General features: G+C 35.1%; 1 protein-coding gene across 4 annotated transcripts; it reads left to right on the top strand.

Moving 5' to 3' along the window:
- The first annotated feature begins 3901 nt into the window (after positions 1 to 3901).
- LOC104107208 (uncharacterized) lies at positions 3902 to 9799 on the top strand. 4 transcript variants are annotated; one of them, XM_070197780.1, is made up of 10 exons: positions 3902 to 4102; positions 4314 to 4489; positions 5034 to 5165; positions 5257 to 5307; positions 5885 to 5981; positions 6862 to 6908; positions 7589 to 7805; positions 8200 to 8329; positions 8404 to 8441; positions 9517 to 9799. In XM_070197780.1, the coding sequence occupies exons 1-10, from the start codon at positions 4045 to 4047 to the stop codon at positions 9567 to 9569; spliced, it is 999 nt and encodes a 332-aa protein (XP_070053881.1). In that variant the 5' UTR covers positions 3902 to 4044; the 3' UTR covers positions 9570 to 9799. The 4 variants fall into 4 exon arrangements, with proteins under 4 accessions (XP_070053881.1, XP_070053880.1, XP_070053882.1 ...); XM_070197779.1 differs by having other exon boundaries at positions 3903 to 4102; positions 9490 to 9799; XM_070197781.1 differs by having other exon boundaries at positions 3903 to 4102; positions 8399 to 8441.
- The last annotated feature ends 2297 nt before the right edge of the window (positions 9800 to 12096 follow it).

The following is a 12096-nucleotide window of genomic DNA, read 5'->3' as shown; positions in this document are numbered from 1 at the left end:
ATGACATTCACTTTTCTTTGCACGAAAACTCTTCATATTCTCGAACAAAGAGGGGCAGTTGTGAATACCTAATTTTTGCACTATTTTAATACCTCCTGAAGTCATTAGTGTTTTGTTACGTTAATTATTTTCCCAATTTTTGTGTCTTTGATTGCATATTTCCTATCATAAAAATACCAAAAAATAGTTCTTTCTTTATTTGTGCATTTTAGGAATTAACTAACTATTCAATTGGTGAATTAATATAGTTAATTGATCATTTGAATACGTTACTTAATTAATTAATTTGTTTGTGTAAATTTAGTTTAATAAGTAGGATTAAGGAAGAAATTGGGATAAATTTGAAAGAGAAAGTGGCCAAAAGTGCAAGATAAGGGGATGTCCTTGAAAGGGTCTGAAACGACGTAGTTTTGCCTCAAAACTACGTCGTTTCATTAAGTGACCCAAGATCAAATCTCACCCATTGATCACTCCTTGATCTAATGGTCCATATTTGATCTCTCAAGAGGTATATAAAGCCTCAAAAATCTGAAAAATGCCCTCATTTCCCCCATAATTCTTTTTTTCTTCCTCTCTCTCTTCTCTCTCCCATATCCGCCCCCGCCACCGTTGCCGCCCGCCGGAAAAATCGCCCACCGGTGGCGGGCAACCTCCAAATACCCCAAAATTCACACCATGTAATCTCCACAACCTCCTCTTTCCATATCTCCAAACCAAATCCTTCAAAACCCCCTCAAACTCCTTGAATTTTAGACCTAGGAAACTTTAGCCTTCACTTTTTTGCCCAAAATCTTGAAGTTCCGGCCACTACCACCCCACAATACCTACATCAAAGGATAGAGCTCATCAAGACCTACCTATTGATGTCAATTCCATCCCGAAAATCCGGCAACTAAAAATCCGGCCAAATTCCAACGACCACTCTGAACGCTCTCGTTTGGTATACCCCTATTCTCGTTTCCTTTGTCTATTTTTTCTAATTGTATTTAGTTTATGTCTAGCATAATTTATGATTTTTTTAATTATTTATTATTATTATTATTATTAGTTGTGTTTAATCTATATTAGCTTAGTCGTTCATAGTTATTAATCACTGATAATTAGTTATTTATTAGTTTTAAAATTGCTATCCGCTTAGTCATGATAGTTTATGATAAAAGTTTCAAGTGCTTAGTGAATTTATTTTTATTGGATTTGGGTATTTGAATTTTGTGTTGATAAAAGCTGAAATTAAAGAAAGAATAGTACAAGTTTGGTTGTTTTTACTCTGCAAAGACTTTGGAGGACAAAACTAAAAAATTATTATGTGGTGACAAATACAATACTTTTTGACAGCTTTTGAACAGTGTTTAGCACACAAAGTCAGTCTTTTGGATAGACTTTTGGTGAACCAAAATCTGTCCAAAAATTCTGATTTATTTGCCTATTTAAATGGCTGCTCTTCTCCTATAAAGAGGACACACTCTATCTTACACTGAGGGAGATCTTGAGAGTTGCTTGAACACACACATATGGTTAAACAAAAAATCAGCAGCTGAACACTTTATTAAGCTGAAAATTTTTGCGCTTTGTGAGTGGATCTTAGAGTGCAAACTTTAGAAAAGTAGAAGTCTTCTTTAGAGTTAGTTCTGGGTTTCTTCTCTAAAGTTTTCGGACTATTTAAACACGATTTGCTGCTGGATTTCTGCTGATTTTGTTGTTGTTCTCTGTCGCTTTCTATTGCTAAGCTCTCATTCTTCACTGCTATATTTATTTTCTGCGACCCAAGTAACCTTTAAATTTTATAATGCAGATTATTTAATAGCAATTGATGAGAATTTGAGCATGTTTAGATTACTTAAAACATATGCAAGAAAATTTTACTATATAGATGAATGTTTAGGTTTCAATCTTGAAATCAAGCTTTGGATCACAATGTTAAATCCATGACCTTTTTTGCCTTATTTATTTATTACCTCTTAGCACTTCTCTATTAACCTTTAAGTAGTATTTTATGAGAATCTTGATCATGTTGTAGAAAAAATAATTGTTAAAAACTTGATAAAAAGTTTGAAAGTGGGCAGAATGTATTAGTTTAGTAGTATTTAATAAGATTAGGCTAACAAGAATAAAGGGCCAAATGAACTAATATGTTGGCCCATTTTCACTAATAACAAATCTGGCCCATTTTTATTTTTAATAAGCAAGGGCTGGCCTAATGCCAAAGCATGTTAAAAAAGGGTCATCAGTTTTGCTACTCAAATAGTTGGCCCATTCCCTCTTAAATCAATGGTTGTCCACTCTTTAAAATAACAAGTTAGCCCAACTTTTCATATTTTTATTTTAGTCAAATAATCTCAATAAAAATCAGAATTTTCTTTTATTAAAATAACTTTACAACTTAGTCTCCTTAATAATTAATTTAAACGCTAGGCAATTAGTAGGCACGCTTTAACTTCACGGGCTCGCTTGCGTAGTGTGATATTATTTTCATTAAATTAATTCAATAATCTCATGCCATACCCATTAGTTTTTAGTTAATTTTTAATTTAATTAATCATTTGCTATAATCGCGGATTCGCTTGCGTAGCGCGATAGTTGATTTTTAATAATTTTTAAGAATTAATATTTTCAAATGTAGTAATTTCTCAAAAGTACCACAAATAATTAGTTGTCATGATTTCTGATTTGCTTGCGAGGCGCAATTATGATGAGTTAATTAATTTTATTTTTCGATCATGCATTCGCTTGCGCAACGTGATTATGACAGTGTAATATTATCCATTTTTTATAATCAAGAAATAGAAGTGGATAGGTGAAACATAAAAATCATATAAATTGCAGTTTTGTCCAAAATTAAGTCAAGCCAAATGTAGTCAATAAAGCGACCGTGCTAGAACCACGGGACTCGGGGAATGTCTTACACCTTCTCCCCGGTCAACAGAATTTCTTACCCGGACTTTATTTTTTGCAGACCAATAATAATAGAGTCAAACCTTTCTTTGACTAGGGATTCAAATAAAAGGTGACTTGGAACACCAAAAAACTCAATTCCAAGTGGCGACTCTATAAACAAAATAATCCCCATTCAAGTTTGTCACTTTAATTGAAAAAACTCTTTAACCCACAACAATACATAACACATATATTCTTTGAGGGTAGAAAAGGGTGTGACATTTGTTACGGAATAAAAAGAAATGGGTGGGGTGCAAAAGGGAAGAATGCAATAAGTAAAACATAATTATTGTTTTGCTACAAAAAATTGAAAAGGAACTACTAATTTTGCTGAGGGATAATTCTTAATGAAAACTATGGTGTAAAATATATTACATAGGGCCCATTTGGGCCCACACAATGCATAGGTCTTTTACATTGACTTACAACAATCGATAAATCTTCGTATCAAACAAGTTATGGTAACCGAAAAATAGAGCGAGAACTTATTATAACCAGTTAAATTATATTAATAAAATTAAAAAAAATAGTATTATTTGTGTCTATAACTTAAATACACCTCAAATTCTTATATCCTAACAATATTTATAATTTTTTTTAATATACTATAAAATATTTTTTATATGACATGTTAACTTTTCATAACAAGTGACACTAATAACCTTACAGCATTAAAAAATCTTCTTCATCACATTAATTAAGAGCATTACTTTGCAACAAGAAAAAGAACATTTATACTTTTAGAATAAATTCCTTTTTAAAAAAAGAAGTCTCAAGACTTGATTGCCATTCTTATACAACTTCCAATATACGACAAAGTGTCAGAACAAGGGCATAACACGCAGACGGCTCCGCCCGAGAGAAACAGAAAGAGTACGGCAAAAGTATCAAGCAAAAGGCGCATGCCCTGAGGCCTGAGCAGAGACGCCCGCATTGTACCGTTCTGCAGGTTTTTATAGCCTCTTCACTGCTTCTTTTTTTGCTATATCCATTGAATAAAAACATCAACAACAGCAGTATTTGTGAACATGAATGTATAATCGTAGACAAAAAAGTTTTTGATGTTAAAACTGATTGTTGCGCTGGTGGTAATTTCAAAATTTCAATCATATGGCTTTAGCACCTAGTCCTCACCAAACTTACATTCCTCTACCGTCTTCCAATTCAGGTGGTCTTTTATGCTCAATATTTAGTTTTACTACTATGTTGTTAACTTAGGGTAAAATTATGTGTGCCTACTATTTTCCAACACTTCTACTGTCCTAACTGGTTTTGGGATGTGATTAGGGCTCCAATCGGAAAATTTAGTTTGTTCCCTTTTTTATACATATACTGTACAGGTTGACATATTCTTATCACTTAATCATGCATTTGAGCAGGTGGTAGGCATGCCGATCATGAAGTAGTTCTAAAACCAGTACCCATTTATATCGTCACCCATGAATCTCAACTTCCAGCCACATTTCTCAACCCTTCTCCAAAAAATGAGTTGGTTGTTGGACTTGACTGCGAGGGTGTTGGCCTCAGTCGATATGGAACTCTCTGTATTGTGCAGGTATTTGTCAATTCCTACATGTTCTGAGTATATTCCAACTTTGTGCCTCACTTGAACTGCCAATATTCTGATGTTATTCAATAGTAGCTTTCTGTAAGTCTATTAGGAGTAACTTTAATTGAATATCTGTTTTCTTGCAAAGCAAAAAAAAAAAAACATAGCTACAAGTTGCATAATTCAGACAATTATCTTTTAAACTTCCCTTGCCTATCTTTTAGACTTTGGGCATCCAAATCAAACTCATTACCTGCTTTTTTCCAAATTAATGGATTCAGTGCTTGGGTTTCATATGTCAAGGCTTGTACCAAGCCCCCTGTCAACCCAAGCTCAACCATTTTGAGCATTGGTTAAAGCTTGTCTTTTCTGCGTCCTAAGTCCAATATCTTAGTGCACAAATTGCAAGATGTGTAAACTGACTGTTTTGGCGTTGCATGGTGATTCCATGCTAAGTTTCACTAGTTTATAGGTTTTATCATAGAATTTTGAGTGGGGCTTGACCATATTATTCACCTTCTAGTTGACCTTTCCTCATTTAAATTGACAGCTTGCTTTTCCGGATGCTATTTACCTGGTTGATGCAATTCGTGGTGGGAAAAAGTTGATTAATGCCTGTAAGCCTGCTCTTGAGTCTACGTATGTCACAAAAGTTATTCACGACTGCAAACGGGATAGTGAGGTCTTATAGAACTTCTTTTAGCCTCCTAATCTTGTATCTCTTTTCTCTCTTTTATCATTTTTGTTGCATATAATTCCTCTTTCTTTTTCAGGCATTATACTATCAGTGTGATATCAAGTTGCACAATGTTATGGATACCCAGGTTAGCTTCTGGTATTTTCTTTTAAGCTATTGGCTACTAGTTTCTCCTATTATCCGGTTAGATACCTTTTAACGAAAGTTTAAGTGATTCAGACATTACGCTCTTGCTGCTTAATCGGGCCCTTTGCATACTCATTGCATGTTTTCCTTTCTACCACCTCATATGTAAGATATCTTTCTTAGTAATGATCACCTGGATTGTGCTGATTTTTCCCAGCCATGATAGTTTTGATTTCTACATTGCCTCAGCTAGATAATATTCTCGCTATATTTTGTTTAATTTACTGCACCACTTTTTGTGACCTCCAACTGACTGGAGTTGGTATCTTATTTTAGAAGCTGACTGAACATGAGCCATTAATGAGATGCTTTTCTTTTAGTTGCTGCCGCTGATGTTAACTTCTTCCATAATGCAGTAAAAATCTATCTTGTGTGATAAAATGAATCATTTCCACTGATTCCTTATTCCAGACATGGTTATGTTTAAAGCAAAGCACTCCTGAACATTAACTTACTTCCAACAGCAAAACAAAGTTGCTTTTCTACTCAGTGACTGTTTATTTTTCTATGTTGTACAGATAGCATATTATCTGATAGAGGAACAGTTGGGGAAGAAGAGGGCACCGGATGACCATATCTCCTTTGTGCGGCTTCTTGCAGATCCACGCTATTGTGGTACTATGTCCCTGTTCAGCTTCTATTTATCTTTTCCCATGTGGTGACTGCACCAAATATATGAATGTTGAGTGGTTAAATGCAAATACTCCTTCTGGATGACCAGCTAAGTTTGGTTTTATTTTGATTCCTGGAAATGTTTTGATTTGGTTTTGAGAAGCAAAATCTATAAAATATCCAAATGTCACTGGTTATGGTTTTTGGTCAAAAATATCAATTCTTGTAATTTTTGAAAATGGCAGCTGAACAAGGGCAGCCATTATCTCGGATTTGGCATTGATTATGCTTGCTCTATGGTTTTTAATCATAAAAGAGAGGAAAAGAATTGCAAAGTGTCCTCTTTGAACTGCATCTCATTCTTTGAGGAATGTCTTTACACCATTGTACATTGTTATCCATACATTTAGAGAGATGGCATTGGAAATTGATTCTATTCTGTAAGTTTTGACTAGGGAACAAATTAGTTTGCATATTTTGAGTTGTCATGGTAATGAATACATGTAATGTAATTAGTGGGGAGGACTGAGGTGGGGAAGGGAGGAAGAAGAATCTCTAAAGGAAAATTAACATTTTTCTGGCTAGTTCATAACTTCAAAATGTAAAGAGCAAAAATAAATGAAGCAAAAATTCTACGGTGCACAGCACAATATAACCTCAACTATATTTTGCACTTCCAGTGGAACTTCTAACTCTAACCACCTCTTCTCTCTGCCTTTAGTTTTTGCTCATAAAACTTAGGGCATGCAATGAACTTTAATGATGCTCATGACTAGAAAAAGCTTGCTATGGAAAACTTCTAGGTTGTAAAAAAGAAGTTCATGGAGAGATTAAGTTGCTAATTGGCTTTCTTTTCCTTTCTATCTCTTTTATGTGATTGCAGGTATATCATACGTTGAGAAAAAAGAAGTCCGTTCCCTTCTGAGGGAGGTTGAATTCTGTTTTACCAATTTCTTTCTTCAGTTGACATGCCTTCCATGTGGAACATGCATCCTTGGTTATCATTCCCAGACCACAGTTAAATAATTTTATTGGAGAAAAGATCATTTTGAGAAAGTTCTTTGAACCCTTTTGCCAAGGGGTTCTCAAAGACTTTGGTAGTCGAAAAACAAGATGAATTATATGTGGAAAGAATCACCAAGTAGGCACCTGTCAACAAGTAGTCTTCAGGAACTAACACAGTGAGAAAATAAACCAAAGTCTTACTATGCCTCTCCCCACCCCCAAACAAAAGAATAATTAGAAGAAAAAAAGAAAGCCATCCCCCAAATCCCTGCTATGGGCAAATAATCACCTAGTATTTAGAGTTGGCAAGGGATGAGTTCTTTGACAAGATTTTCGTTGTTTATTGCTCCAATTAACTCTATATGTGCTCTTCAAAATAGTTGCCGATCCCAAGTAAATGGTCTTGTATTTTGATAACATGCTTGCCCCAAAGCTTCAGGTTTTGTGCAGTTAGTTATACATGATGGCAACTTTTCACTTCTCAAATTAATTTTAGTATTAGATTAACTATATGGAGCTTCTTTCCGGCTTAGTTATCCCTTTTATGCACAGTGTCTTTGCTTATGTAGCTTGTAGAATCACATTGCTTGGTTCCTTTTCTACAGGATCCTCAGTTTTGGACTTACAGACCATTATCTGAGCTGATGGTCCGTGCGGCTGCTGATGATGTTCGCTTTCTTCCATACATATTCCATAAGATGATGGAGAAATTGAGTGAACAATCATTGTGGAGACTTGCAGTTCGTGGTTCACTTTGTTGTCGGTGTTTCTGCATTAGTGACAATGGATATGCTGATTGGCCAGCAATCCCTTCCATTCCAGGTGATCTCGAGCTGTCTACCAAGGCCATGAATACATAGTGATACCAGAATTCACATGTTATTTTGTTTGGATATTCTCTTATGTAATTGGAGAAGTTTCTTATCCTTCATAACTATATTAAAGCCTTGCGGCCTTGTCCTGATTTTTGCCTTGTTTGATCACCTCTAAGTTAGTGGAAAACTAAGCTGCCCCATCAAAAGTATAACACAAGAAGTATCAGATGTGATGCATGTAGGTGGAAGGCTGACTGACATAGCTTATACTATACAAATTTAAAATAGGACATAATTTTGAAAATTTAATTTGTGAAAGTTTGTATATTATCAAATTGAGAGATGATCTTAACCAATAAAATGTTAGTGCATTTCTGCTAAACTGTGATTCATCCTGTCAGAGTTCCTCAATGTGGCAAGAGATACTTTGGAAGAGGAGATTCTGTCAGTACTTGATGTGCCACCCAGGAAAATGGGATGCGTTATTGGTAGAAAAGGGTCCTCGATTTTGTCAATCAAAGAATCATGCAAGTAATACTCTCTCCCTATCATCATTCTTGTTTGCTGGTTTAGTGGGTCCTAATATGAAACATTTTGCAGGGCAGAAATCCTAATCGGTGGATTAAAGGGGACGCCAGACAAGGTTGGTAAATTTAAACATGTAACTCCTACTTTTGAATTATTACCTGAAGTAGATTGTCATTCATATAAGGAAGGGATACATTGTACTTCTTCCTCTCATATGATTTCAATTTTGTAGGCCAATTCATTTACAAGTTTGCAGTTCAAAATTAGTACTTAAGTTCTGGTGTACTTATCCCCATTCACATGCATTGCTAGGGAGGAAGTTGGCCGGGATCCCACCGACCCTTCCGCTAAATTCATCAACTTTCTTTAACTTTTAGCATTATCATCCATTTCAAAGGAAAAAAAAACTTTTAGCATTATCATTACATTTATTACATTTGCAAGATAATTTACATTGGTGCTGGTGTCTAGCCAAAGAGTCACATTGGTCTATGTGATTACTGCAGAGCCGTTAGACGGGCAATTACCTAGTATAGGGTGAAGCTTATATGAAGCAAAATACCCTCCCAAACAACCCAAACATTAAAAGGAGGAATATCAGCGTAGAAAGAAATGTATCTGTGCCTCTTGAAATCTTGAAATACTTTATAGTACTATAATTTAAAATTCTATTCAAAGACTACTCTTTTCATTATTGAATTTGGTTTGAGATTCAACAAAGTTTTAGACAAATCAAAAAATAACTTTTAGCCTTATAGAAATAATTTACAATTGCATAATACAACTCGATAACTGTGTGCTTCCAACAAGTTAACAAATCAAAAAACAACTCACAATACTATAATTCATCACTAAAATAATAAACTTTGACTAGAATTACTTGCATCTTGTTATCTGTTACCATCTCAAAGAAAAGAAAAGGAATTACTTGCATCTTGTTAATCGCTACGACATGACTATTAAATAAACACGTCCCAGGGTTTATTCGCCTCGCTCTGATAAAATGGATGCCTGCCCGAGACTTGCATTTTAGCACGTAAATATCAGCATGGGAAACGAAGTAAAGTGCAAGCTAACTAGAATGATGGCTTGCTTCTTTTTCTTTGTTATGGATTTGGGGTGTTGATTGCTATGTATAACACCAATCTTCGCCGATTGATCAGGTTTTCATCATTGGACCCCTGAAGCAGGTAAGGAAAGCAGAAGCAATGTTGAGGGGCAGGATGTTGTGAGATACTTTTGACCCTTCTGCTGCACCTGGAATCCAAAGTTTTGCATTCTTATTACTCGATTGTCACGCTAAACAAACTTGAGTGAGACATATCTCACTTCTTTTGCTAATAGATGAACCCTGAGCTGACATACCAATTCATCTCACATTGGACGGGGTGCTAAATGAATGCATATGTTTGAAGTTAAATTCGTATTGCTTTATTAAGCGCGAATGAAACTGAGTTTGATTCCGTACTTTCACTTTGCAACTTGCACTAAATAGAATCTCTTGCATGCACGTATTATAAAGAAAAAGACCATTGCTGGTCTTATTCTTTGATAGCAGAGTAAAGAGTTTTAGACTTGGTTTATGCATGCAACAACAATAACAACAGACCTAGTGTAATTCCACAAGTGAAGTCTAGGAAGGTTAGTGTGTATGTAAATCTTACCCTACCTTGTGAAGATATAGGCTGTTTCCAAAGACCCTCGATACTTGGTTTATGCATGCAGTTGAATGTATTTTAGTGCACTAATGCCTCTCTTTCTGGAGTCGTAAGAATATTTTGACGATGATGGTTAGAATTTTAGCATTGACAAGGTATGCATTGTTTTATTAGTCAAATGTGAACTTGGTTGGTGGAGAGGTCATTGTCATGCCCTAGGAGTGGCCAGCTTGGGAATTTTACGAATACTACTGGAACAGAAATGGATTTTAATACTACCAGTTGTAACTGTTGTAGTGGAGCCATGGGGTTAAGTTCTAGAAAATGTTGGAGAAAGTGACAGAACGTTGTGAAAGGGATAAACCTAGTCCCCCCCTTCTCCACATGACCACTTGATCAGTTTGAGGGATTCGGACAAAAGAGGTCGTTGGGGGCTAAGGTCATTGAATTTGACACTGGGTACTGTACAATGCATATACACCAACAACACTTCTAAATGCAAAAGAAATTGAATACAGAGAATTGAATTGTTTGTTGGCCCTCCCCTTTATTCTTTTTATGTACTATCTTGCCGACTTGTGGTTCTTCATTTCTAGTAAATGGTAGCACGAACTCTGACAAAAAACAGCTCCACAAAGTTGGCGATGATGGGCCAGTTCCCATTTTAAGGCATTCACTCTGACCAATTTGGTCTAAAATGACTCAAATTCGCTAATGTTGGACCGAGTTACAGATCCTAATTTGGCTTGAAATCTTCTACATTTAACTCATCTAATGTGAGACAACAACAACAAACAAACAACGATTATGGCTCAGTTATAAGTAAGTTGGGTTAACTTGATGTATTTGTTGTTCAGGTTATTTAATTAATTTTCGTCCTAGATCAATATATTATTTGAATTCACCTCAAAAAAATTCAGTTGATTTCTGATCACATTATTACTACATTAGTTCCAATTTATATGACTTACTATTGTTAGAGAATTAATATCTTTTTTTAAAAAAATAATGGATAGTGGCGGAGCTATGAATTCATATAAGGGATTTCATAAACTTTTGCCACTACATTAGAATCTTTCTTATTCGTATGTGGGAGGAATTCAACCGTTTATATAAAATTATAAAATTATTTTATCCTATTTACTATTTAGCAGTGTATTTCAATTGAATCCCGTCGGCTCCACCTAGCTCCACCCCTAATGGTGCTTTTCGTATAATTTCTAATATCAAAATCTTATTAAGTAAAAAAGATCAAACCAGTGTCTTAGATACTTATATTTCCTCTTTAGGTCATCGTTAAACTAAACAAACACTACTACTAGATTACAATGGATTTAGGAATGTCAACTCATCTTTTACAAACCAAAATGATTCGGAATAGAAGGAAATCTAACAAGATAACCTAAACAAGTAATTTACTGCTGTCATGAGAATTAAGATTAAACTAATTTTAGTATCAATCATGCGTATCATCTGCTGATATCAAACAATACTTAATAAATTAAACAAAGCAATAATTTTTATGCTAGTAATTTATAGAGAGAGAGAGAGAGAGAGAGAGAGAGAGAGAGAATCAATGGGATTCTCTTGATCAGATCTGATGGTCCTAATCAGCGGCTCTGATTGATTTCCCATGTGGGAGATGCCTATCTGGTACTGTAAATAACCACTAAATTCCTTCCACGTGTACTAAGGCATTGGGTTCACGTGTGGACCTCAAGGATAAGAATTTTATACTACTTCTACTATAGTAGAAACGATTTGTGGTATTTGTGGGTCCCAGTGGGCAAAGCCGAGCCGTTAGATCAACCGGCCTGAAAGTGACGTCATCTGAGCCGACAACTCACATCGGCCTCTTATTTATTTTTTATTTTATTTTTATTTTTGTTATTTATTTATTTTTTGGCATCTTATTAGAGGCATTTACTTTGGATGCTGACATTTACGTGTGGATGGATGGACCACTCTCTTATGTGGGCCGAACCACTCATCTTAAAGAGGCTCACATCTGAAATCGGCCCAAATTAGATGTATTACTTTCATTTCAAAATTTCACCGTCTAAAATTGAGAAAAACTCCAAAGTCATCTCTTAAATTCAGGACATCATATTA

This window comes from Nicotiana tomentosiformis, chromosome 3, assembly GCF_000390325.3.
Source record: "Nicotiana tomentosiformis chromosome 3, ASM39032v3, whole genome shotgun sequence".
In the NCBI taxonomy this organism is placed as follows: domain Eukaryota; kingdom Viridiplantae; phylum Streptophyta; class Magnoliopsida; order Solanales; family Solanaceae; genus Nicotiana; species Nicotiana tomentosiformis.
Note: the sequence above shows the minus strand (reverse complement) of the source record. Positions and strands in the feature narration are given on the sequence as shown.